Source organism: Aspergillus welwitschiae (assembly GCF_003344945.1).
Source record: "Aspergillus welwitschiae strain CBS 139.54b unplaced genomic scaffold BDQ94scaffold_14, whole genome shotgun sequence".
In the NCBI taxonomy this organism is placed as follows: domain Eukaryota; kingdom Fungi; phylum Ascomycota; class Eurotiomycetes; order Eurotiales; family Aspergillaceae; genus Aspergillus; species Aspergillus welwitschiae.
In genome coordinates this window covers 192,813-218,707 of record NW_020798708.1, presented here as the reverse complement: position 1 = coordinate 218,707, position 25,895 = coordinate 192,813, and the positions used below count along the sequence as shown (strand labels likewise).

Here is a 25,895-nt window from a genome sequence, read left to right as displayed (position 1 = left end):
AATTATTAAGCGCTCTCGACATGCTCCTGAGGGTCGTTCTTCTCGAACGCCCCATCCTTCATTTCGTGACGGAAACGTTCCTCTTCTTCTCTCAGCTGCTCCTTGAGTTTCTCGTTCGCCCTCCAGATCGGCTTGATTCTGAAGAGCTGGTCGACCGCCTCTAATGGGATACCACTGGTCTCGGGGATGAGGAAGAAGGCGAAGAACCAGGCGAAGAAGGACAACGACGCGAAGAAGAAGTACACGCCGTAGCTCATCGCGGCGAACATCTGCTCGGTGAAACGAGAGACAAGGAAGTTGAAGAGCCAGTTGCTGGCCGTGGTGCAGGCCTGGGACAGCGGACGGATGTTGGGATCGAAGAACTCCTATTCATAAACAGTTAGCAAGGTTTCCATAGGAGGCCCGCTTCGTTGGAGCAAAAGGGAACTTACCGAGTTAATGACCCACGGGGTACCGTTCCAAGTGGGGGTATAGACAGCAGTCCACAGGTAGAAGAAGAAGATGGCAGCAATACCTCCACCATTCAAGTGGTCCTGGGGGTGTTCTGTCGGGCGGACAATGTAGATGTAGGCACCAATAGCATACATGCAGGCGGATCCGCAGACGGCACCACAGAGGAGGAGCTTACGACGTCCGAATTGATCAACCAGGAAGAGCAGCCAGATAACGGTGAAGACAGCCTTGACGACACCAAAGATACCATTGAGAATACCCTTAGTGTTGCCAGTAACACCAAGACTGGCGAAGATAGTCGGGCTGTAGTAGTTGATGGCGTTGATACCGGACGCGTTCTGCCAGAAGAACAGCATGCAACCCAGGAAGAGGCGGTACTGCAAGCTAGGCGCCTGGAAGACAGCCTTGAAGGGCTTCCAGAAGCCCAGACCAACAGTAGCAACCTGCTCCTCGATGGCTTGGTCAACAGTAGCCACCTCCTCGGTGATGTAAATATCAGTTTCATCGAGTTGACGAATCCAGCAGAGGTTCTTCATGGCTTGCTCGCGACGACCCTTGAGGAATAGCCAACGAGGGGATTCTCTCATCCACAGGGAGCCGAGGAAGAGCATGCCCGATGGGATCAATTGAACAGCAAAGGGGATAACCCATTGCTGGTGGTCCGATGGCATAGTTTGTTCGACACCATACTATAGAGAAGGTTATCAGCAATGCACGTGACGAAAAATGGCAACATTGGGATGAAATGAAGGGATTTGAGAAATTTAGCAAGAAATAAAAGGAAAGCCACTTACGTTAATCCAAAAACCAACCATACCACCAACCTGCCAGCCAAGTTCATAGAAACCGACCAGTCGGCCTCTGATGGCCGGAGGAGCCAGTTCGGACAGGTAAATCGGGACGACGTTGGAAGCCACACCCGTGCCGAGACCGGAAAGGACACGGCCAGCGTACAAGATGCCGAGCCCACGAGAGCCGTTGGCTCCCATCTGCAACCCGGCACCGAGAATGAAGACAGCCGAGGAGATAGTCAAACTCCATTTACGTCCAAAAACGTGAGAAATTCCATAAGTGAGCAGAGCTCCAAAGAAGGCACCAGCAATGAACAAAGAGACGATATTTTCACTAATCAGATCCACGTGAGAACTGGTCATCTTATCCAACCCAAACTCGCGTTCGAAGGAAGGCAGAGTGATTGTCGTCCCGATGAACCCACTGGTATACCCAATCATGTTGGAACCACATGAGGCAATGAGGGCGAGCACATAGACTCGCCAATTGTAGACATTTTTGGGAGTCGGACGATCCTCAACGAGGTGAAGAATTCCACCCATTGTATGGGAGAAGAGGGGAGGGAGGACGAGAGGGAGGAGAAAACTCTGATGACCGTGAAAAATCCTGTCAACAGGAGGATGAACAAGGACAAGGACGAAGGAAGAATATAAGGGGGTGTCCTGTCAACAGGAAAGACGGATGGGAGAAAAGAAGAAAGAGAGAACAGACAGAGACGGGCCGGGCCATAAGTAATATCTCGGTTTCCTACGAGTTCTACGGAGCAGCCAGAATGTGGATACGGATTTCTCCCCTGCCTCGAACGCTCTCCACAATCTACGTCGTGGCCAAACCCCATCCGGGGAGGACCATTCTGGAGATTGAATAGCGAGGCCGTGATACGCCGAAAACGCAGCTAGAGGTGCTTAATCTTCGGACTATGCAGGAAGATTCCCACAATTTTTGCCCCCGTGATGTGGGAGGATGGGTCGGGGGAGTGTTTTCCCCAGACGTTGAGTCTCGCTTAGCCGGCGCGGAGAAGGTCTCGCCAGGAAACATTCAGCCGCAGATCAGGGGCCAAAACGCAGGAAGTATATAAGGGCCATATCCCCCCAGCTAGCTAAGGCGTTTATCCGAGTCAGTGTGTATATAACAAAATGTATACCCCAGTGGGTGGGGGAGAAGGACAGTTCCACGACTTGATGCCCCGTTGCGCCTGTGGTTTAGTTTACCCATGTTGAAAGTAGGTTGTGAAGAATTTGCCGGTGGGCCACCTGAAGAGTCCAACCAGATGCTGACCGGTCTGGAGGGGCAGAGCTTAGAGCTGAGGTGTGAAGGGGGTATTGGCGACCCGACAGATCGCCCTGGACAGCACATTCTTTCTCCCGGTTCAGGTCGGCACCCGAACGAACCAGATGGAAGATGATTCTGTTGAGAACCAAGGAATTCGGTTTCCAGGTTCCACAAGCTTAAGCGAGAGGCCGGAGGCTTCTGGGATACCCGAAAAGCTTTAGCCGGCATTTGTCCAACATGTTAGTCAAAATTGTCATGGATAATGGGACTCATGGCTCTCATGGAGTCAGGTAAGACCAGTCAGAGAGGCTGGGAGAGGCCTTAACCCAATCCTGGTGGAGATTAGGGCCGGAGGATAGCCGAGACGTGTAAAGATTGGTGCCGATCTAAACTAAGTAGGCCGTGGATCGGAGTCAGATGAACGGGTAGAGGAAGTCTAGGGCCAGCAGGAAAGTTTTACCCCGGCTCACCGGGGATGGGGATGGGGAAGGCCTGCATATCAAGCGCTATCGTAAGCATTTGGAGGAGACGAAGAGGCGACGGCGAGGCGACCACCCAAGATAGCGAAGTAAAGTAGGCGAGTCTAAACCCAGGCGGGAAATCCACACGATGTCTGCTCGCAGGTGGCACGCTAGGCTGCCTGTAGGCTAGTGGAAGCGCTAGCCCGAAGAGGTATGGCTTGTCAGCTGACCGGGTGTCCCTTTACACGGCGGGGATTCGCTTTCGACCCAAGGACCCCTACAGCTCGGCTCAAGAACGATACTCCGCGTCTTCTGGAAGCGCAAATGCGGAGTCTCCGCATCTGGCTCATTTATTATCGCAAGCCTCGCCGCATTATGATGCTAAAGGGATGATCCTTGAACTCTTTCTGCGACTGCGTGTGCCATGACGCAATTGCTGGCGAACTAGCTTGACATCTAACGTCGTGGGCAATGCGCATCCGGATCGTCCTCAATAGTCCGCCGGGTAAAAGAGCCACAGACCACGATGGCTGCCTAGCTAACGGCCATGACCAGCTCGCTAGTTGCTAACCTGGGTGACAATTGATAACAGTCAGACCGCTGACAAACGCTCCTCCGACCAGGGGCCAACGATTCCCCGCATCCCGAACATGCCGGAGAATGAGATATCCAACACAACAGCGGCAGTCACCTGTCACATGCACACTAACATGATAATGCCGCCTTGCATATGCATAGCTGACTAACCGGCATCAAGCTCCCGGCACATCCGTTCACCAGCGAAACACAATCATATCAATCAATCTGCGATCAGACCATCCATTCAGACCATCCCTATCCTTATCCCCTGCCTGTTACGATCCCAGGGTCACACAAACCATCATCACATCAATGCCTCGGGACAATTGATCAAAATGCCCAAACTCTCCCTCTCCACCCTCCTCACCTCCCTCTTCTACCTCCTTCCACTCTACCTCTTCGTCGTCGCCCCCCTCCTCCGCCAACTCTTCCCAGTAACACAGGACATCTTCGACCCAGACACGGACGCAACAACAGAAAGCGACATTTCACTGGACCCGGAGATCCTCAGCCTCCCGGACGGAATCATCCCAACATGTCCCGAAGACACCTACCGAGTCCACCTCCTCTCCAAGGACCCGCTAATCATCTACATTGAAGATTTCCTCTCCACTGCAGAAGCCGATCACCTAGTAAAGATAAGGTCCGTCTGAAACCTCTCCATCGTCGTTCCCCACAGCCCCAATCCCCATCTTAACCCAACCTAATCCCAACAAGTGAACCAAACTACTCCCCCTCAATAATCTACAACGGCCAAACCACCAAAGTCGACCCCTCGACCCGACTCTCCGACCGCGCCCTCCTCCCCCGCGACAACACCGTCCGCTGCCTCGAATCCCGCGCCGCCGCCTTCCAAGGCTGGAAACCACACCTCTACATCGAGCGCATGTGGGCCCAACGCTACAACGTCTCCGGCCACTACAAACACCACTTCGACTGGGCGGGTTCCGTCGCCCGCGGCGGTGACAGACTCAGCACATTCATGGTATACCTAGGAGATGAGTGCGAAGGCGGGGGCACGAATTTCCCACGTCTGAAGATGCCGCGCGGAGACCAATGGTGTCGGTTCCTGGACTGCGAGATGGCTCAGAATGAGAATGTGTCTGGGATCACCTTCAAGCCTATCAAGGGGAATGCCATCTTTTGGGAGAACTTGAGGTCTGATGGAACGGGTTATCCGGAGACATGGCATGCTGCATTCCCGGTCACTCAGGGGATGAAGGTTGGGTTGAATATTTGGAGTTGGTATCAGCCGCCGTCTAGGGGGAGGAGGTAAGTTTGGTGATCGTATCTATTCCTGTGTGTATTGGATGGAACGCCTGGGTTTGTATATTGTGTACATCTGGGTCATGTATTCTTTTTGTACCATGGAACGATATATAGCTCGTAGGTATATAGACAGCTACTAGCAGTAGAAAATAGACAAGACACAAGGAGAAAAGAAATACTTCATTAAATAGCATCATGTAACATATGCCTTTCCAACGCCAGCCATACGCCATCCCTCATCACATGAGCCTCATAGCCAAAACCAAACGCATACACATGGGTATATAACAGTTTTCATCGTTTAGCCTCCGACATTCCTCCATTGAGTCCAATCATCGCCCAACCCGCCCGGGCGGCACGCATCTCCGTTTCCGAAAATATCGTCCAGCGGGAGTCCCAGGTCCAGCCCCATGCCCAATCCCGGGGTATTGTTGTCATCCACACCTAAGCCGAATTGTCCGAGGTTTGCGGCCGTCGTAGGCACAGTCGTTTCCGCAGTGAAGTTCTGCGGCTGGAAGTTATACCCCTGCCATAAGAAGTTTTGGTTGGGCAAAGAGACTAGATCGGGGCTGTTGACAGCCTCGCCGCTGTTGATGGGCGTCGATGCGTGGGAGGCGGGTGACTGTAACTGGGAGGCATTCATTTGCTGATGGTTTGCTAGGCGGCTAGAGATGCTGTTGTTGAGGCCGCCAGGTGCACCGGAAAAGAGTGAGAAATTTCCGAAACCATCTACAGCAGGTGTGGTGGCCGCGAGTGTGCTGACACCATTGGGATCGGCTGTGGACGCCATTCCCGATGCAAACTGAGTAGTGACGGGCGCACCGGTCACATCTTGGAAATGGTCGTTTTCCAGAGTCGACATCGGTTGCGTCGGATAGGCAAACGGATCATCCGAGGGGAACATGATAGGCATGAGGTCAGGGAAGTTGCCGGGATTTCCAAATGCCTGTGCGTTGAATGCACTTGCGCTCGAGTCTCCGGATGGTAATGATGTCGAAACAGGTGACGCTCGGGTTGAAACACTATTGGTCGCAGTCTCCGAAGGCGTTGACACCGCTTCGGCCGGAGGCTCCGGGGTGGACGGAAACCACGTCGGAGGCTGACTATGACGGGGGTTGGTTGCAACATTGCGTGTCGCAGCGCTGTCATCTAGGCTCTTGGGCGTATTACTGGCCTCCGACTTGGTCGACCGATGTAGCAGCTGGTTAGGGAAGGTGCTGGCCCGCTGCGGCGGCGGCATCCCCGAGGGCATGGTTGAGCTTTTATGGGCCGATGCTCGACTGCTGCTGGAAGGCGCCGGACGCTTAAGGTTCGCACGGGCGGTCGCACTTTGCCGGTTCTTGAGCAGTTCAGGTAGGTTTTTAAACAAGCAGACCAGACTCTGGGAGCAGCGATCCGCTGCCATACTCTTCTTTGCCAGGCCGGCAAGGGTGGTCTTACCCTCCATGGCGTCCTTGAGAACACCGTCTTTCGCCGTGGGAGAGTCGGGATTCTCAAGAACGAAGAACAGGAGGGACAAAATAGCGAAATAGGTGGTGTACATGGTAAACCAGAAGGAGCCATTTAGAAGTCCTCTCTTGTGCATGCCAGTAGTGATGTGGACGATGTTCCGGGAAACACTGACACACGCCGCTGCACAGGCGTAAGAACGACGGTCCACCCCACGAGCCTGTGAGCCGCTGGAGACGTAGTGAAGGAAGGGTCGATATAGCATCACCTGAACGTGGGCGTAGCTGATACGCAGCAACTGCCGGATCCTGCAGCACAGTTAGAAAAGATCGGTACCAAACTTAACCGGAGGAGACATACCGCTCAACTTGTGGAGAGACCTCCGTTCCCGGACGCAGTGCTGCTGGCAACTCCTCCATCCAAGCCTGAAGATCTCTTTCAATCTCCCGAATCTTGGAGTGGCTCACCACATAGCGTTGATCCGATCCAGCCCGATGCTGAGCGTTTTTCACCGGGTAGATATACTTCACCACTTTGAGGATAATACTGGACAAGCGTGTATGCGCATTAGCCCCGGCCATAAGAGGTATGTGATCAGAGGGCATAGGCAGAATGCCGTCCTTAGTAAGAAACTCGGAGTCAACCGATGCTGGGAATTCCTGATCGATGTCGTCGTCACTCAACATTAAAGGAAGGCCCAGCATCGTGCTCACGTAGACGTCCATCTTTCTTACAACCCAGAAGACACGTTTCCGCAGTTCCTGCTCAAGCGGACTGAAATGCGCCGTCACTTTGCGATGCAAGCCGAGTCGCAAGGCCGACCGGAGAGCAATGCCCACGTAGGAGTAGCAAGTACTCAGTTTTGCAGAGGCCTGTAGGAATAGTACCATGAAGCAAATCGCTTGCAGGGAGGTTAAGTCACGGCAATCAGTGATTTCCAACAGCTGTTGACCTGCTTTGAAATATTGGAAGCTAGGAGGAATTAGCTTATTGCAGCCCAAAAAGCCCCCAACAAGGGCCGCGAGAAAGATACGAGCGACTTACCCTTGACCAATGGCACCCTCATATCCAGCAACATCAAGAGCATTTGCCCCGCCATCTGAGAATAGACAACCGACCGCAATGACAATGTAGAGGAGCGGCAGAAACGAGTTTTCTTCGTTGGTGAACTGATCAGGCGAAGTATCATACACTCGATCAAACATGGCGAAGAATGAGGGTTCGTGCGCGAAGCGCATCAGTGCGCAGCCGTCATCGAATGCATTGTGACACAGGCGTCGTGCAACTTCCCGCGGGGGCAGGTCGTGAGTGGGGGGCAATGACGCATCCTGCGGCGATTCCGATACCGATTTGGGACTGTCAAACTTGGATTGGGTGACCGGTCGCGACCGGATCGTCGGCGGCTGTATGTCGGAAGCACCAAGCTGCTTGCGCAGTCGGCGGATGAAGCTCATACCCGAGCTGTGACCGTGGTAGTCCCAGTGACCCTGGTCGTCCAGATCTAAATAGCCAGAATTGTCGACCATCGACTCGAGGAGCGACTCGTCCCCTCCATTCGCATCCGCTGTCGAGTCAGAGGTGCCCGTCATGACAACTGAACTTCGGCGCCGTTCGCTGGGGGTCGCGAGCGATGCCGCTGGTGGTGGTTGCTGGGATTGTTGTTTTTCTCGCTTGATGGCTGCCAGCATCTGCTCTGTGGCATGCACGTCGAATTGGGGATCGTCCAAGTTCAGATCGGGGAGCACAACGCGGAGCAAGGCCTCCGCCTTGTGTAAGCGATTTTCCAGGGCTTCGACATATTGAGGGGCGGGGTTGCGACGACGGTTAGACGGTTGATCATAGGTGCATTCTGTGGAGCGGCTTCCGTGAGCATGGATGGAAGGGAACAAGCAGACAATCGGGGAAACAACTTACCATAACTGTAGACGGTGCAATGAGTGCACGGCTGCTTCCCATCGCACTTGATCTTCTTGCGACGACATTCATCGCAAGCGCGCGTCACACGACGCCTCTTCTGCATAGGGAGAGGGTCCTTCACAGGCTTGCCATCGCCCAGCGCATCATCCTTCATCATCAAATCATGGCCGGGGGAGGCATCGTGATCTTCGTGGGCATAGAAGAAAGAGTCGGAAGCGGCCGAGGGATCATCCTCGTTCGCGTTGTCGGCATGCGCCGGACTGGGAGCGGAGGCCATGAGGGGAGCGGAGAGCAGCAGGGAGATCTCAAGGCGGTCGGCGCAAAGGCATGCAAGGGGGTATGAGGAGGATGTGGAACTGATTGATGGGGTGATGCACGATAGTCGACAGGAGACTAATCCGATCAGCAAGGAGAAATAGCCCGCGTGGCGATCCGACCGTTATCGCAATCTCCACGAGGGTAGAAATGACGCTTCTCACAGGTTCATGGAAGGCACGGCGAGGAGTGTAGTTAGCTGGAAGGATTGATCGGGTGTACCAATCTTAAATCCAGGAAGAGTTGATTGAAGAGGGTGCGTTCGACTGAGGTCGCACTGGTCGGTCGTGGCTTTTCTTCGCTAGGTTTGAGTTGTTAATTGTTTTTGCCTCTTGTTATGCTTTTGGTGGCTTTCGAACGGGAGTTCCTTGGGATGACGAAGGAAATGTTCTGGAGACTGGAGTAAGCCCCGAATTAGTCAGAATTGCGTTGCAGGAACTTTCGTGAGTCAAGACGGTGATCCACAATCAGTCGCACGGAAATAGTAACCAGGACGGGCAAGAATAAAGAGGTCTATTGCGCAACACCAGGCCCGAACACAATCGCGAGGACCGGGGATGGCTGTTAAGGCTTTTCTCGTCCGCGTGTACAAAGTACGAGGGGAAGAGGGGAAGAAGGCGGAATGGGGGGGTCGATTAGTTTGGGGAGGGAAGCAGTTCAAAGGAGGAATTTGGCGTGACTAAGGGAAGGGGGGAATTTACAGAAAGGTTTCTCCAAATTGGAGAGAAGAAAAAAAATAGAAGATCAAAGTAAAGTTAAACAAGCTTAAGCCAACAAGCCAGCAAGTGGAAAGGCGAGGAAAGGGCTCGAGTAAGTCGCAGTGATGAGCGAAGAAGAGCGATGATGGAAAAGGAATGAATGGATGGGGACGAAGACGGACAAGACGGGCAGATCCACCGATGCGAAGTGATGGTGTGGCCCAGACCCTGTCTCCGATTGGGGGGATTTCAACGGCACCAGGGCAAAGGAAAATAGATCCAAGTGCAAAAAAAAATATACACAAGGGGATCAGCACAAGAGAGGGATTGCGTGCGAGAAGAAGCACGGAAAGGGTCCAACAGTTTTCGGTTTAGAATAAGTCTGAGGATGAATCATCTGAGAGAGAAGAAAAAAGTGTAAATGCAGAATTAACAAAAAATCGCTCACAATAGGGCTGATCTGGATCCAACCGGCCGTGACAAGCGGCTGGAAGCGCAACTTGAGCCTTCTCCTTTGCCCGTGACGATGCCGATGTGTCGGACGTCCGATACAAAATTTTCTTTTCCTACAAACTCCATTGGACTAGCTGGGGAAACGGCTTAGCAGTAGCAGCAGCAGTAGCTCGGCGTATTGGCCAAACCGGCCGATGACTGCCTCGGTTGCAGAAACAAGCATCAAACCCACGGTGATTTCGCTGATTCGATCATTCCCGATGGATACCCTGATCCATGGAACCTGCAGCAACATCGATGAGCAACAATAAGTTAAAAATTATCCCCGGTGGGGATCGCATCTTCGGTGATGGATTGGATGAACCCGAAGACCCTAACTGGCCTTAGTCCTTCCTTTGGCTTTTGAGTAGACCAATGCTGCGGTCCAGTCCTCCATCAAAGCTGACGGAATCCTGTTTTCCTGTGTGCGTTCCCCTGTATCCACTCGTGTCTACTCCCTAGCTGTACCGGCATTGTCATTGTGGCCTTGGTCTTCTGCTCGCTTTCCTATTCCTTTTGATCTCCTTGCGCACATGTGTTCCGTTGGAGCATTGTCGTACAACATCGGCTCTGCATTGTTCCCAACTTGGTTGCAGCTCCAGATAGTCATACTAGCATACTGCCATGCCTATAGCACGCAACGGTATCGCGCTGCGCCACTAAATCTCCGCCAAGATTAGATAGACACTTTAAAAATATCTTCATGGCTAACTAGCGATTCGGGAGAGATAAAGGAGCCGTCGCATCCTCCCCCACACATATTCTCAAGCACTAGGAGCGGAGTTGAACAATGCCCTATCTTCTCGTTACGCTCTGTTGTTTGTTCGCCTGTCTAGGATCTTTCTTGTTTGGCTATGACTCCGGGGTAATATCCTCTGTTATCGACCAGGATTCCTTCAGATATCGCTTCCACAATCCTTCTGCTGCAGCGACAGGGGGTATTGTTGCGTCCTATAATGGTTCGGACACCCGCGCCGATCACAACTTCTTCGCATTTCATCTCCGGCTGACATTCTGCAGGCGGTGCTATTCTAGGCTCGGTTTTTGTCTCCTACCTCTCTGACCCTTGGGGGCGAAGGCCTGTTCTCTTCACCGGCGGCCTCCTCGCTAGCCTAGGGGCCGCGTTGCAGGCTGGCGCTGTCAACGTGGCCATGCTCATTGCCGGCCGTTTGATCGCTGGTCTTGCTATTGGGTTGATGTCCGCCATCATTCCAGTCTATTGTGTATGTATCGCTATAACGCATCTCTATGTAATCGCTAGATTGCCGCGGGCTCTGACTGCTCTCCCAGAGTGAGCTATCTCCTCCCCGTATTCGTGGCTTCTTAGGTTCACTGCAGCAATGGATGATTGGACTCGGAGTTGTTGTAGCTGTGAGTGATTTATCTATCTACTATACCCCTGTCCAGCTAGTCCGCTAGTCAACTACTAGCTCGCCCTCTATCCCTGACTAATCGCCTCCAGCAATGGGTGGGATACGGCTGTTCGCTTCGTACAGGAGATTTCAGCTGGAGTTTCCCCTTGGCATTTCAAGCAGTCCCCGCCGTGATTCTTAGCTGTGGCGTCTGGTTTCTCCCTGAGTCCCCTCGTTGGCTCATAGAGAAGGGCAATCCAGATGCTGGTTGGGCGGTCTTGAACCGCCTCCATCTACCTCGGGGACAGCTGAATGCTCTACCAGTCGAATCGGAATTCGAGCGAATCTCCGCGGGTATTGCGGAGGCCCGGCATTCAGCCAACCACTCCTGGCGACAGCTTTTGTTCGCACAGCCTAATTGGCGTAAGCGTGTGCTGCTTGCCTGTGGCATGCAGGCTTTCACACAATGCTCGGGCACGAATGTGCTCCAGAATTATAACCCAGGATTATACCGATCCTTGGGCTTGTCGCAGTCCACATCGCTCATCCTGCAGGGCATCTGGGGTGCATTGGCTCAGTTTTGGAACACCGTATTCATACTCTTCATCGACCGGATCGACCGTCGCAAGCTTCTCATTCCGTCGTTGCTGGGCATGGGCGCCACCATGTGCGTGGAGGCCATCTTGGGGCAGGTGTACAATAACTTTGAAAGCGTGGCGTCACCGAATCACAGTGCCGTTCGTGCTGCAATCGCTGTATTCTTTGTCTTTTCTTTCTTCTATACTAGTCTCGGGCTCATCTCTTGGATCTACCAATCCGAGATTTTCCCCACTGCTATTCGCGCCCGGGGCTCTTCTGTAGCCACCGCCACCAATTGGAGTCTTAATCTGGTTTTCGCTCAGTGTTCGCCAATCGCCCAGTCACAAATTCAGTTCAAATATTTCTACTGTTTTGCGGCCTTCAACTGGGTTGCGGCGGGTCTCGTCTGGACTTTCTATCCAGAGACCGCCGGCAAGTCGCTCGAGGAAATTGACCGTCTCTTCACTCCAGAAACTTCGATGCCCGCTTATGATGCAGACAAGCCTCACCTTTCACTGCCAATTTCAAAAGATAAGGATTCTCTGGTGGTGTTTAGCACACAGGATACTACATAGTAGTAGCAGTCATACTTCCAGACATTGAGCAGAACACAATGTTGCTGCCACGTCCAAGGAACCACATTATATAGTATATAGATGAGCTCATGACTTAATGTTACCAGAAATAACACAGTATTATCAATTCCGGGCGGCCACTGGGCCAGAAACAGAACCCAGCAGACGCTAAATAAGACGATCGAAATTGAAACGCAAGGTACCTTGTATGCTGTCATGTCTCATTGTGGGTATATAGAAAACAGAAAGATGACCATAAGACATGAAATGTAACGTTACAATCGAAATAAATCGCGGTGTACACAAAGAAGAGAAAATGAAAGAGGTGGGGGAAATGGAGACATTAAGACAGGTCAGAAAGCTGCAGCATAGTGTAAGGTTTCATACTCTCGAGCGAAAGAACAAAGTGCCGATACCCGTATCACGGAACTTACAGGCCTTGGAGGGCCGGCATAACGTAACTAGTGAGAGGCGCACTAAGGATTTCTTTCCGTAAGCTATCCTCCCAAATTGATACCGAAGGTATCCCCGTATGCAACGTTAAGCAGGAGAAAAGGAAGTAGTTCACATTCATCCAGCTATCAAAGCTGAGCCGTTTGACCACTTTGAGCATCCGACCTGCAAACCATGGCCGATCGTAAGGCGTCTGAGCAGTAGGGGAGTATTGTGTGAATTCGGGTGAATTCCCAGGATGGCGCGTCGACTCAGGAAATTCGATCGAACCGTCCTCACATGCGAGCATTATTTGCAGTAATGCTTCTACTGAGCCGCTCATGTTCACTTCGCACTTCAAGACAGTCTGCTCCAAGTTTCTGAGAAAGGCCTCGCTATACAAAACAGAGTTCCGGTAATCCCACAAGCCAGCATTGAGCATAATTAACGCAACTAGTCGTGCAACAAACTGTTTGCGGTTACCCGATGCTGTAAAGCGCAGCCCGGGAGGTGCTGCGAGTATCTGATACAACAATGAATTTGATTGGAATGCCGTGTGACGCATCGGTGCGATGGTTGAGTTAGTGGCTGTTCGCTGGTGTATAGCGAGCTGCTCGCAGCGTTTGAGGAAGCTGATGAACTCGCTGCACTGATGTTCAATCTCAGCCACTGGGGAGATTATGGGGTATCGGGCAATATTATGCTCAGTGAACGACATAGTACACGCCACGTTTTTTGGAAGCGGCCGCTGACGCGATACTAGTGCTCCAGTTTGAAAGGCTGGCCTCTGTAGTATGGCTGGAGGATTGTATTCGAAAAAGAAGCTAGGTCCCTCAGTCTCATAGCCTGAAAGAATATAATCTTGCCAATTTATTAGCATTCCGAGTCTTGTTCTGTGAAAGGCAGATGGCCCGCCACGGAGACGAATCATCTCTCTTGCTGCTCGCATATGAAGCCAGCTAGTCTGCTTATGACCAGGCCTAGGATCAAAGTCTTCAAGACCTGCAGCGCTTATACAACCTATAATCGCTTCATCAGAAATATCATTCGGGTTCCTGTCCCTGAGCTCTCGAAGCATGGTAATCGCACGGTCACGGTGATACAGAGCTGTCGCGTCCGGCTCCTCATTTCGAACCCAGACCCATGTATTAGCCGCATGAACAAGTATCGTGTTCTGAAAAGCCACAGGTCCTTTCATTCCTTCAGGGACAAATACTGCTGTGTACCAATTATGCGCCTTGGCTGACCGGAAGTGGTTTCCATATGAGCAAGCAGGCATTTCATTGACATAGAAGTCAAAGAGTCTTTGACCTTCAAGGTCCAGCTCAAGGGGCAGGGTGTTGAACGGATCTGTTCGTGCAGCACTCAGCATTGTCTTTGGCGACAACGCTACATCTCCTGGTGTCGTTGGCGCTGACGATGATGGCGTTGGAGTACTGGTGTCCGAGGTACTGCTTTGAGACAGGCAGTAGGCCTTGGGAGAATTCGATGAGGGATCCACAGTCTTGCTTCGGAAAGGCATGCCTGCATAGTATGGCCGAATGGTAGGCTTGGAAGTCGAGAAGACCCTGTGTTGTCTGGCATGGTCTGTCACCGTTTCACTCGAGTCTTGTTGCGCTGAAGAATTACTGGATATTGGTTCAAGACTATTTCTCCGCGCAAGGATACCGGATTCATACAAGGCTTCACTATCTTGTGTGCGACCCGTTTGGTTATCGGTTGTATTCATGACCTGATTAATAGCCCTTTGTTGCTGTTCTGTCTTCTCTCCGTGCGGCGGACTGTCTCCGATTTCAGCAGCAGACTGTCCGGTTGCATGCCGTTTTTGACGCATATATTCCTGCATAACATGGCGCTTTACTTTAGTCAGAGTACTCCTGCTGTTGTCAGATGCGTCAATAAACTGCCACTGTATTGGTGGTGGCTCTTCTGTGGACTTCTTCCCACTAGCACTGCTCGGCGCATCTGGCATATTGAAGGTTGGGTGCAGGGTGTTCTCGTGCGGCGCAAGCGCCTTAGTCTTGGTATTCAACCTTCAATAAGTGATTTGATAGCCGGTGCCTCACTCAGCCGGCAGGAGCAATGTTGGCTTCTTGCTGTGTAGGCGCAATGGCGGGGTAGTCTGAATATCTGTTGGAGACTATCCAAACACCAGCAGTCTTTACTGTTCTTTGCCGAATATTCGAATCACTATGCTTTCGACCCTGGAACGCCACCCCTGTATAAAGTGCGATGTCGAAGCGCATCCACGAAGAGACACCGACTGAAGTTATTGCCGGCTGCCTTGGCAATGGTGCGATAAAGGAATCTAGCTGTATCCGGCAGTGTGTCTTCGGTTACATCAAAACAGCGGCCAACTTCAAACATGCAAGTCGAAGTTGAGACAAAACTGCAGACTGATAATATCAAAGCGCCTCCAAAATTAAAGTGGAACTAAAAATGAATGTCAGTGCTTGACAAACGACGCTTATGGCATCAATCTTATAGGGACAAAGGAGGGAGTAAATGGAGGCATACGCACATGCAGATCTAGTAGCGGCGATAGGTGTAGAGCATAAAAGGTTAATTGTTATTAAGGCCATAAAGTTAATGAGGAACGTGAAGTCCTGGGAGCAGAGTGCTGTCAGGATCCCGGGATTGAAGTAGGCCTGCGCTGCTCCACGGTTTTGAATCACCTAACCATAAGCATCTTCGAGGCTGAAACCTTGAATCATGGATTCAAGTTCTCAAAGTAGCATGAAGGCCTGATCAGCACCAGATCGCTTGTTTCAGTGTCAACTAAGAGGCGCCAGTGCAGGGGGGGAAATGGGGGCCGCGTTGCAGGAAATCGGTAATCTTGAAGCCAGAGATAACAATAGCGTGGCTTTGGAACACAAACCCTTGTTCTAGAGAGGGGGGACTGTAGCATTGATGACGGCAGGCAGATATGTTCGCGAACCACGAATCGTAGAAGCTAGCGTGTCTAGTTTATCATTGAGTTGGAAGTTGGAAGTCCATTCCACGCTCCTAAGCATTCAACCGGGCTTGCGGGTGGGCGGCTGCTAGCGCCGCTTATCCCGGTGATTTCCACGATATTCGGGAGTTCACAATAGACTGCTTGTCTGACGACGTCATTGCTCGATATCAATAACCTTTGCAACTGAACCACTTCAAAGTTGATTGCGCGGCAAATTACACTGACTGCGTGTTCAACACAGAGTCACACTCTGAAGGTGATTGATGAGATTGTAGGGGACGTGATAATGCTTATAGAAAGCGTGGTCGAAAGGTTACTAAGTCTCATCCTGACTGCCGCAAAGCCTGGAACGGCTGAATGCTGTGACACCTTGGTGTACTTAGGTTGACAAGTATACCAGAGAGGCTTAAAATTCCCAATCTATGGTTGTATATCAAGTTATAAGTATCTTATATCATCATATCACTATATATTCTTTATATACAGCACTATATGGTAATAACGATCAGTCAAAGATTGCATTTTTGTCTACAACTAATTACTACTATACTGCAACTGTACCACAACAGGTGTAACTGACACCCTAGGCCCTTTAGTATTAGATGAAGTATGTGAAAGACCAATTTGAGCCTCTACGTAAGTATCAGTTGGTACTACTACCACGAGGTGGATTTTGTATGAAATAGCAGTACTGGTCTAGAGGGGAAATAGTACTGCACTAGTAACACCACAACATGACATGAAGCCATGATATATATAACCGATAACTATCCGTTTGCCAATTACCACTATGGTTTAGAGCAAAACAAAATATGTGCACTAGCCTTGCAGCTTTCCACCATGCTGTACAGAAGACAGAACTAGAGTCCTCCAGTAACATGCTTCCAAAGAGATCTTGATGTCCTGGCGACTGGACGGACAAAGGATACACCTGTTTGAGACTTGACGGAGTTAAGGCTCACCGCCTTGGCCGTAAATCCGACGCAGAAGCTGCCAAATCCTCTCCGAAATCCATCTCCGCGTCGCCGAGCGCGCTTCCCCCAGCTTGAAGTTACGGAAAGCTTTTGATCTATTGCGCTACTAAACTACTGAGAAAGAGACTCATCAAGCACGAGACTTATTTGTCAACACTGATTCTTGCACTGTGACGCGACGCCGCTGCTTACAGAAACACAGTTGGTATTGCATCGCACTCCGTTTCGCATCTTTCTCCGACCTCCGCCGCAATTGCGACTTTTACGACCGAACGATAGTCAACAAAGAAGACTTCGCCGTCGGTCACCTTAGCACTCCAGGCTCGTGAATGCTACCGTCTCAAAAAGATCATTAATATGAAATTGTATGCGATCGGAACAAATCTCATTATCTAAGTTGCCAGTCTGCAGAGCCGCCTGTTTTCGGGATCTTGAAGGCCAGCATACCCCTAGGATTCCGTCCTCGAGCACGCGCACGCCGGCTATCCACAAAAGGGGTGCGCTGGGACCTTAGAGGTCGCTGGAAGTGTTGGAGTGATGGCTGGGACTACGCAGGCGCCTGGCGATCAAAATCAGGTGGATGGTCGCGTTGCCAATCAAGGGTCGACAAACCCATACGAAACAAATCCCGATCTCCTCCCAAACGATGACCTATTCCTCGCCCGGAGTATACACTATGGCCGCTACGCGCCTCGCGACACTGACTTCAAGCCTCGATATAACCACTGGTGGGAACCGGATCCAGAGGTCACCTCATATTGGGAAGGCGTTGTCAAAGAACTCTGTACAGCAGAAAATTCTCTGAATGTCTCGGGGAACCGGGAGGTCTTCGCTGCTGGCAGCGTTGTCATTCGCGTTGATCGTGAACCTTCAGTTGGCGCCGCTGCTGAGAAATACTCGTGTGCCAACGCCAATGAATTGAGTGCCGCAAGGAAGGCTGAGGATACGCTCAAGGAGATGTCTATCGCCGTGCCGGTCATTTACTTTTGCGGGACAATTGATGGGAAGAATGTCACTGTGGAATCTAGAATCCCTGGCGTTACTCTCGAGGTAGCCTGGCGATACCTCACAGCTGAGCAGATCGACATGTTCAAACAGCAGTGCCGTCGTGTATCGCAACATTTGGGCGGAATAGACGCATCCCCCGATCGCCCTTCCTACGTTTGCAGTGGACTCAACTCACAAGCGTCACCTGATGCCCTGGAACCAGAGAAGAATATACTGTTTCGTGAAAGGAAGGAGGACGAACATGTCTGTCTGGTACACAACAACCTGGTACCGTCGAACATTGTTATCGGCGATGATAAGGTGATCGGGATAACTGGTTGGCGACAGAGCGGGTACTTCGGCTTTGAAAGGGCAGATGAGATACATCGACGCTTTAGGATACTGGTGGCATCTGCCATACATGGAGACAAATCTACTGACCTGCGAGCGTGGTCTGACTTATATGAAGGACTTGATGCCGCAGGAGTGGTTAGACCCACAAGCAAGCAAGATACGCCAATTCCTCTAGTCAAGACTGAGCCTCTCAACACGAATCTGGATAAAGTCCCTCTCAATGAAGAGTCGGAATCCAAGCCACCGGTTTCTTCACTTGACGGCCCGGCTGCGGACCATCTCACTCCAAAGAACATTGCGAGTCTCAAGAATAGGGGGTCTTCTAGGGCGTCGTCTTCTGACCGCTCCTCGCCAGCTACGTCCACGAAACCTGGCCCGACCCGGAAATCTGCTACTGCTGCAACCAAGAAAGGGACTGGGCGAAAATCGACAACCAAAAAGAGGAAAGCAAACGAATTGGAAAGCGATAATGTTGATGGCGGTCGTTCCAACACTCCGTCTTCGACTCGTGCTGGCAAGCCCGCGAACAAAAAGCGGAATTCTACCTCGCACACCAACTCACCGGCCCCGGATAGCAAAAGGAAAGGGAGCAAGAACGTTGAACAGGATGAGATAGAAGAAGAGGAAGAAGATGACTCTGATGATAACGATGAAATATTCTGCATCTGCCGCAAACCGGATAATCATACATGGATGATCGGGTGTGATGGTGGATGTGAGGATTGGTTTCACGGGAAGTGCGTCAACATCGACCCGAGAGACGCAGACCTCATTGACAAGTACATCTGTATGACATCCTTTTGATATACCACGCATAATCTATACCCGTGCACTAACACTACGCAGGTCCGAATTGCAAAGAGCAAGGCAAAGGATGGACCACATGGAAACCTATGTGCCGGCTAAAGGAATGCCGCAAGCCCGCCCGAGTCAACCAGAAAATCCCTAGCAAATACTGCTCAGACGAACATGGCCGGGAGTTCATGCTTCAGCGAACTAAGCTTCTCCTGGGTACGGGAACGAGAGCAAAGACGACCGCAGCAGGCCGAGCAACCACCAATGGCATCAATTCGAGCGAAAGCAATAGTCGTGATGGGACGGCTACACCAGACAGACGAGATCCGGATGATTTAGGAAGTCGAGGTGGAGTCCTTACAACAGGCGATCTCAAAGCCGTCGTAATGGGCGTCAGCTCAGCTAAAGAATTCCGCAAACTAGGCGAAAGCATCATATCGATCCCAGCCAAAGACGAAAGCACCACCATTACCACCACCGATCCCGAAACAGAGACCAAGAATGAAAAGAAGATTGGTTTGGATTTTGACGTGGACTGGCTCACATACTCACCCGACGAAGCATTCAAACTACAGAAGCTCCGTAAGCAACGGGACGACCTACTCCATCGCAAAGACATGCTCCGCGCCCGAAACACATTCATGACACTGGTGCGCCAGCGATCCAAGAGCATCCTGGAGCACCTAAAACAAACCGACCCGAAAGGCGGATGGAAAGATATCTGCGGTTTCGACAGCAGACTTGCATGGTCGGACGAAGAATTTGATGAATGGCGGCTATCCGAAATTGGCGCGAAAGCACTCGAGGATGGCTCGCCCGAAGCCCTGGCATCAAGCTATCCCGACGCTTCCACGGACGCCGATGGCGACACCGCCATGGATGACAACAACGAAGATGACTTCGAGAAACTCTCACGTGGTGTCTGTACTAAGAAGCGTTGCGAGAGACATAAACAATGGCTCAAGGTCCAACAGCAAGATGCTGTATTCGAGGAAAACACCCTCGCTCTGGATCTAAGCAAATGCGAGAAGGAAGCGAAGAATGTCGTGGAGAGGGCCGTTCTTAGGATGTGGGCCGAATCAGACAATGCGCAAATTGGTGGCCAGTAATACATACTGCAGAAGCTAACCAAGCGCAAAATGTCCTTCCCCACATCATTCCGTCTCTCATACCTCCTATACGCTTTCTATTTCCCTCATTCTTTGTCGCGTTTGACAATTGACTTGATTCGGTTGATACCCCCATTCATCATCATTTATTTATCCGGAATAAAAGCAGGATTAGCAACTGGAGTTAGTCAGCGCGGAAAGGCGGTTTTGGTCTGAAAAGGGGGAAAAGTTGGAACTGGTGCATAGTACTTGCATGATAGACGGGGTCAAGGATTTTTGTTTTTTGATATTTCCAGTGGAAGGAGATATTCAAGTGGAGTAAGCGGGGAATACTATTTACATAGGTCGCAATATCATACATCAGGGTATGCACACCCTTGCAGCGCATAGCAACTACCAAATCTCATATAATGAGTTATGACCTCCCTCAGCCAACCACACAAAGCTCACCCTCCAGAACACACCACCTCCCAACATTCCCACCCACTCTATCCTTAATAACCTCCACAACCGGAACCCTTCCAATACTCGACACCAACAGATGCGTATCGATCCCCTGATCCAGCGTCTTCATCAAAAGACTCGGAAACATCTCACTACTATGCGCACGAAACACAGACTGAATCCCCTCGCCATCCACCTCATACATTCCCCCAATAGCGTTAGCATCAATCTCCGTCGCCCCACTCTGAGACGACGCCACCTTCCCCAATCCGCTAGTATTCACCAGCATCACAGAGAGAATTGATGCGTGCGTTCGAGTCAACTGCGTTAGTGTACGTAATATAGACATGAGCATTGCAGATCCCCGAAGGGGGTTCGAAGCACGTATTACGCCCTCGGTTAGGGTGTCCAGGCCTGTGATTATGATGAGGCGCTGATCTGGTGTTTCTGTCAACGGTGTGGTTGATATGGTAGTTGCGATCTCGTGTATGGCTTGTGCGGCTGCGTTGAAGTCGTAGACGGGGAATAGCTGGACGGAGTCAAGGAGGGCGATTGCCTGATTTCGGGATAGAGAGGGTTGTTTGTTGAGGAGGGAGGCGAGGAGGCGTTGAGGAGTGAAGGCGCTGAAGTTGACGGGGTGGATTATGTAGACTTTTGTTTGGTTGGGATGGTGTTGATGTAGATAGGTTGTGAGGAGGTGGCGGGGGAGCTTGATGTTGTTAGTTATCTTCTGTTGCTGGTTGGAGGTGTTGTTATATAGAAAATTGATGATTGTCGTAAGGAGTATAGCGGGGGCGTGGATGTGGGAGCAAGAGGTTTGGATGTATGACTTGACAGACTGAGGGCAAGGCAGGGACACCTGTCTATGGAGAAAGCAGACATACTGTTCCGATGTACTCGTCCTCATCACTGGTTTCATTGTGTGCGTCTCTAAGCCTGGAGAAGCCAATGACTATGCCACTTCTAAAAACGCTGCCTGGACCATTGTGAAGTCCCTTTTGCACGTCATCTGAAAGATTCCAGCTGTGTTCCACAGGGTGTTGTTGACCTTGTTCGTGTTTGATCCCTGCTGATGAGCCAGACGGCAACATAGTATGAGCCAAAACAGGCGATGCTGGCTCAGCATCCCCAATATAAGCGTTATTGGACATAATACTCTTCAGTGGATCGGACTGGACGGTGGAGAAAACGCGTAGCTCTGCAACGCGTCTATTGAGTAGGATTCTGAAATTGTGCTGAGGATATCTAAAATCCCAGTAAACTTGCGTCTTAGGCTTGACTCGGTTAAGTATGACAGTATGAAACAGGGTCAAGCATGTTATTCCTCATAAACGCAGCCTTATGGTGCAATGTATACAAGGTGTGGAGTAAAGCTGGGTTTCACGAACGAATTGTTGTGCGCGGTTATTAGAGCCCAGCTCGCCGCTCTTAGCCAGGATCCACCCAGTAGAACTACTTGAATCGTCCCATATCTGGTTGGGACTTGAACTAGAGAACGCTATTATGGTTACTTAAGCCTTGAGGTATTGTATATAGTGATACAACACTTGGGCATCATCAAGCACCACTTTACATACAAATGTTAGTTAAGGAACCGACACGTGACAATGATGTCATAAGCCGGTCTCTGACATACACGGCATGCTAATATGCAAGCTCAGACAAATGGCAGTCTTGAATATAAGTATAGATTGGAATTTATGTACAGGCGCATTACGAAATACTTACAATTTCTTCAAAGTGCGATTAATCCACAATATTTCCAAGCGTGCGCTCATCACTGTAGAATATCAGATAGCGTTACCTATCGGCGTCGTAGGAGAACCCAGCCGACCATTATCGCCATTCGATGATACTTTTGTCCAAGTCCCTCTCTCATCATGTACCCATCCGCTGCTGTCCAACACATCCCCTAGGATAGTGGATAGTTCTGAACGCAGAGCATCAAACTCGTAATCCGGGGTATGGAAGTTCACGAGACAAGCTAAAGCTCCCATCTTCCTGACAGTGTGGGCAATAAGTGAATACCCGGTAGCAATCTCCATCCATGGGTCACTGGGATCCATGGAACCTCTCTGTTCCATCTCCGTAATCTTATCATTTGGAGAAGGGGCAAGTTGGATGCTCAATGACCGCAGGTTTGTCATCAATTCAACGGCATCCAAGACTAATTTGACATGGTTATAGAACGGGAACACTGCCGTATATTTGAACGACGTAAATGATTTCAATGAGCGGGAAAGATCCAGTCTCTCCGAGAACAGCTGTGTGGATGCCACAGTTCCCCACTTATTGAACAGGGAAGGAACCTGGAACATGAAATACTCGTAGTGATTGTACGCCCTGAGCGACGAAGACTCGTTGAAGGCAAAGGAAGACCATACCCGAGTCTCAAGCAGACTGGCTGGATGCTTTGTCTCTGATAGTAGAGAAGGCTCGCAGACCCGCGAATTCTGTTCCAACTGTAGAACCTGGAAAGGAACCTCGAATGCCCAGCTGTGTCCGTCCATGATCCGTGTGTCAAGCATGGCGGCTAGAAATTGGGGAGGTGCAATCACGATGATCCGTAGCGGATCGAGACTATCGAGCACTGGGCGCCACCAATAGGGATCCTCTCGATGATCGGGAGAGTCCATGCCCTTGGCCACAATCGATATTACATATCGACCAAGTTCTAAACTCGTTATGAAGGAAACAAAGTCCGCTACATCTTTGATATCGAAGCATGCGTGAGCGAAGAGGTGGGGTCGCACCAGCTCCAGGACTCGGGAGGAGGTACGTGCAAGATTCTTCAAATCCCTAGTTCTAGATGTAGTAATACGCATACAAGGAGGCTTGTGCACCCTGGCCAGAGAAGGAGGGGAAGCCGAGAGTTCTGTGATGATCTGATCCAGAAGCTCATTCGGAAGGCTTTCCAAGGGCGATTGTTGCAAAGACATTGTTTCACTTATCTGATATAGAGTGTCTGTCCGAATGCCTCACATTTCGGAGACTATGAGCTTCAAAACAAGTATGAAAAGCCAATGAATTGGACATTAATGCCAGCCCACAGCGACGTACTTCCCAGAAAGGAGTCATGGTGTGGTGAGCTTCGGGAAGAATTATGGCTGTCAATTGCCGGGGGTCCCCACATAAGTTCACGTGATAGTGAACATGGCGAAGATGGCTCCATAAGCAGGAAAACCGTGACAGAATGCTTTGACAGACCAAATTGTTTTTTTTGCAAAGTAGCAAGATTACTCTGATCTGTGGTCGCACTTTACACGCGCCACATTTGATGTCTCTCACTGAATTCAGGTCAGACTCAAGACGACATACTCCGTGTAGCCTTGGAAATCATGCCAACTTTATAGGAACGCCTTCGCTGTATGAATGTGGAGCTGCATTAGTCTCTCCCCGCAACTCCTGCACTGGCTTGTTCTGACACTCGACAACATAGCAGCCACCTGGCAACAATGTGCTATTCACGACACGATAGTATAATTTTAGTGGGGAGATAGGGAATCGTTTCAGTCAATACTAGAATTATTATTCTTGCTTCATGCATCTGCAGCCAGCCCAGAACAGAAAGAACCCCAGATAAAATTGATTGCTGAGTCAGTACTTATACATTGGCCCCACCGGAGGCTTCCTTGCCGATCTTCTTTCCGCCTTCCTGGATTTAGTTATGGCTCATCCTTCATCGAAAGCTGTCCCAGATGGCAGAAGTCATTGAAGTCATTGTAATTTCTCGGTGTATTTTTGTCTTTGAGTGGAGGTAGCATTAGAAAGTAGTACTCAAGAGGTGCGCAAAATCGCAAGAGTTTGCTTGATGATTTATCTTTCTGTCTGTTGTCTGGGCCTGCGAAATCGGTCCCAGAATTTGGGGTCACTGTCCAGAGCGGTGGGGCAAGGACAGACCGGAGAAGAACATGGGCAAGACTCGGAGAACTCGCTTGCTGAGAAATGAGGGGGTCTCTTGCCCCCCATTTCTTTCTTTTTCTTGACTCGAGTCGGCTGTTGTCTTCTTCTCTCTATTCTGCCTCCAGACCAGGTATGTTTCTTTCCGTGAATCCATGAAAAGTTGGTTGCCACTTGATTCTCTAACTGTTTTCTGGACAGAACACTCCCGCATATCTAGTCATCATGGCCCCTCAACTGCACCGTAACCCTCCTTTCCGTGCTGAGCACCTCGGCTCTCTCCTCCGGACGGAGGAGCTCCTCAAGACCAAGACTGCCTTCGAGAAGGGCGAGGTCTCTGAGGCTCAGCTCGACGCTATCGAGAACAAGGATGTGAAGGAGGTCGCTGAAACCCAGAAGAAGTTGGGCTATGCCGCCATCTCCGACGGAGAGTACCGCCGTCACAGTAAGCTAGGCCCTCATCCGTCGCGCATAACCATAGGAACTCAATGCTGATAATGTTGACCGCGACAGTGTTCTGGGGTTCTTTCTTCCCTGGACTTGAGGGATTTGAGGAGGTCCGTGATGTCGATGCCGATGTCTTCCGCCCCTACGCCCCCGATGTTGCGGCTTTTCTTGAGGCTGGTCACAAGCCTGGTGAGACCGTCATCTGCACCGGCAAGATCAAGCACGTCGGCAGCACTTACACCAAGGAGTTCAAGTATCTGGCTAGCGTTGTCCCTCCTGAGGAGGTCAAGAACCTCAAGATCACCCTCGCTGCTCCTAACTGGTACCATTTGCGGTACAAGGAGGGCAAGGCTTACCCCAAGGATGTGTACAGCTCCGACGAGGAGTACTTCGGTGATATCGCCAAGGCAGTTCAGGCTGAGCTGCAGGAGCTGTATGATGTTGGCTGCAGAAACGTCCAGTTCGACGACCCCAACCTTGCTTGTGAGTTTATCCTGCTTGTATATCTGTCCATGAGGATAACATGTTCTAATTGTATCTGCAGACTTCTGCTCTGAGAAGATGCTTGCTGGCTGGAAGGAGGACTCTCTGAACGTTCGCTCCGCCGATGAGACCTTCGAGCAGTACATCAAGCTGTACAACGACAGCATTTCCAAGCGCCCTGCCGATATGCACATCGGTGTGCACCTTTGCCGTGGTAACTTTGTTGGCAGCCGTCACTTCTCCGAGGGTGGCTATGACCGCATTGCCACCAAGCTCTTCAAGGAACTTAAAGTCGACACCTACTACCTCGAGTATGACACCCCTCGTGCTGGTGGCTTCGAGCCCCTGAAGGAGCTTCCCACCCACAAGAACGTCATCCTGGGTGTTGTGACCAGCAAGTTCGCTGCCCTCGAGGATAAGGAGGAGATGAAGAAGCGTGTCTATGACGCTGCCAAGTTCATCGCTGAGGGCAACAACATCTCTCTCGAGCAAGCCCTCAACCAGGTCGGTGTCAGCCCCCAGTGTGGCTTTGCCAGTCACCGTGAGGGTAACGCCATTGACCGCGATGGCATGATCGCCAAGCTGAAGCTTGTGCGTGAGATTGCCAACGATATCTGGCCCGGCCAGCTGTAAATATACCCGTCGTGAATGGCCGCGACATTAAACTCCTGTCGATTCAACAACGAAAGGGAGTATGAATGAATGTGACGACTTTAGCGTTTAGGATACCAGTTATTTAACATATGGATCAGATGTATAGTTTTAGAAAAATTCACGATTTTTTTCACCCTTTCTCAAATCCCATAAACCT

At 50.8% G+C, this 25,895-nt stretch overlaps 8 protein-coding genes across 8 annotated transcripts; 4 read left to right on the top strand and 4 right to left on the bottom strand.

The window, feature by feature from the left end:
* Positions 1-5: 5 nt before the first annotated feature.
* Positions 6-1,787, bottom strand: BDQ94DRAFT_159174 (sugar porter family MFS transporter; the record flags this gene model as incomplete). The annotated part of the gene is made up of 3 exons (XM_026769043.1): positions 6-365; positions 432-1,142; positions 1,248-1,787. 3 exons carry the CDS (start codon positions 1,785-1,787, stop codon positions 6-8), a joined length of 1,611 nt encoding a protein of 536 aa, XP_026626835.1.
* A 2,105-nt stretch (positions 1,788-3,892) lies between these two features.
* BDQ94DRAFT_169887 (oxidoreductase, 2OG-Fe(II) oxygenase family) lies at positions 3,893-4,833 on the top strand (the record flags this gene model as incomplete). Its single annotated transcript, XM_026771371.1, has 2 exons — positions 3,893-4,200; positions 4,275-4,833. 2 exons carry the CDS (start codon positions 3,893-3,895, stop codon positions 4,831-4,833), a joined length of 867 nt encoding a protein of 288 aa, XP_026626834.1.
* Positions 4,834-5,127: 294 nt separating this feature from the next.
* On the bottom strand, positions 5,128-8,948 carry BDQ94DRAFT_178328 (putative C6 transcription factor (Mut3); the record flags this gene model as incomplete). Its single annotated transcript, XM_026773106.1, has 4 exons — positions 8,190-8,948; positions 7,320-8,124; positions 6,636-7,247; positions 5,128-6,583 (listed from the first exon to the last, which is right to left on the bottom strand). Exons 1-4 carry the CDS (start codon positions 8,467-8,469, stop codon positions 5,128-5,130), a joined length of 3,153 nt encoding a protein of 1,050 aa, XP_026626833.1. The 5' UTR covers positions 8,470-8,948.
* Positions 8,949-10,435: 1,487 nt separating this feature from the next.
* Positions 10,436-12,418, top strand: BDQ94DRAFT_26434 (sugar porter family MFS transporter). Its single transcript, XM_026775352.1, has 4 exons — positions 10,436-10,656; positions 10,718-10,920; positions 10,988-11,068; positions 11,160-12,418. The coding sequence occupies exons 1-4, from the start codon at positions 10,488-10,490 to the stop codon at positions 12,201-12,203; spliced, it is 1,497 nt and encodes a 498-aa protein (XP_026626832.1). The 5' UTR covers positions 10,436-10,487; the 3' UTR covers positions 12,204-12,418.
* On the bottom strand, positions 12,419-14,667 carry BDQ94DRAFT_178324 (sigma-70 region 2 family protein). Its single transcript, XM_026773105.1, has one exon. It carries the CDS (start codon positions 14,605-14,607, stop codon positions 12,634-12,636), a length of 1,974 nt encoding a protein of 657 aa, XP_026626831.1. The 5' UTR covers positions 14,608-14,667; the 3' UTR covers positions 12,419-12,633.
* Positions 14,668-17,054: 2,387 nt separating this feature from the next.
* On the top strand, positions 17,055-20,196 carry BDQ94DRAFT_178320 (putative PHD transcription factor). Its single transcript, XM_026773104.1, has 2 exons — positions 17,055-18,693; positions 18,753-20,196. Exons 1-2 carry the CDS (start codon positions 17,103-17,105, stop codon positions 19,808-19,810), a joined length of 2,649 nt encoding a protein of 882 aa, XP_026626830.1. The 5' UTR covers positions 17,055-17,102; the 3' UTR covers positions 19,811-20,196.
* Positions 20,120-23,193, bottom strand: BDQ94DRAFT_178317 (uncharacterized protein; the record flags this gene model as incomplete). Its single annotated transcript, XM_026773103.1, has 5 exons — positions 20,120-20,142; positions 20,261-20,990; positions 21,139-21,528; positions 21,643-21,752; positions 22,059-23,193. 5 exons carry the CDS (start codon positions 23,191-23,193, stop codon positions 20,120-20,122), a joined length of 2,388 nt encoding a protein of 795 aa, XP_026626829.1.
* Positions 23,194-23,766: 573 nt separating this feature from the next.
* BDQ94DRAFT_142698 (cobalamin-independent methionine synthase II family protein) lies at positions 23,767-25,872 on the top strand. The gene is made up of 3 exons (XM_026766086.1): positions 23,767-24,599; positions 24,668-25,084; positions 25,146-25,872. The coding sequence occupies exons 1-3, from the start codon at positions 24,380-24,382 to the stop codon at positions 25,715-25,717; spliced, it is 1,209 nt and encodes a 402-aa protein (XP_026626828.1). The 5' UTR covers positions 23,767-24,379; the 3' UTR covers positions 25,718-25,872.
* The last annotated feature ends 23 nt before the right edge of the window (positions 25,873-25,895 follow it).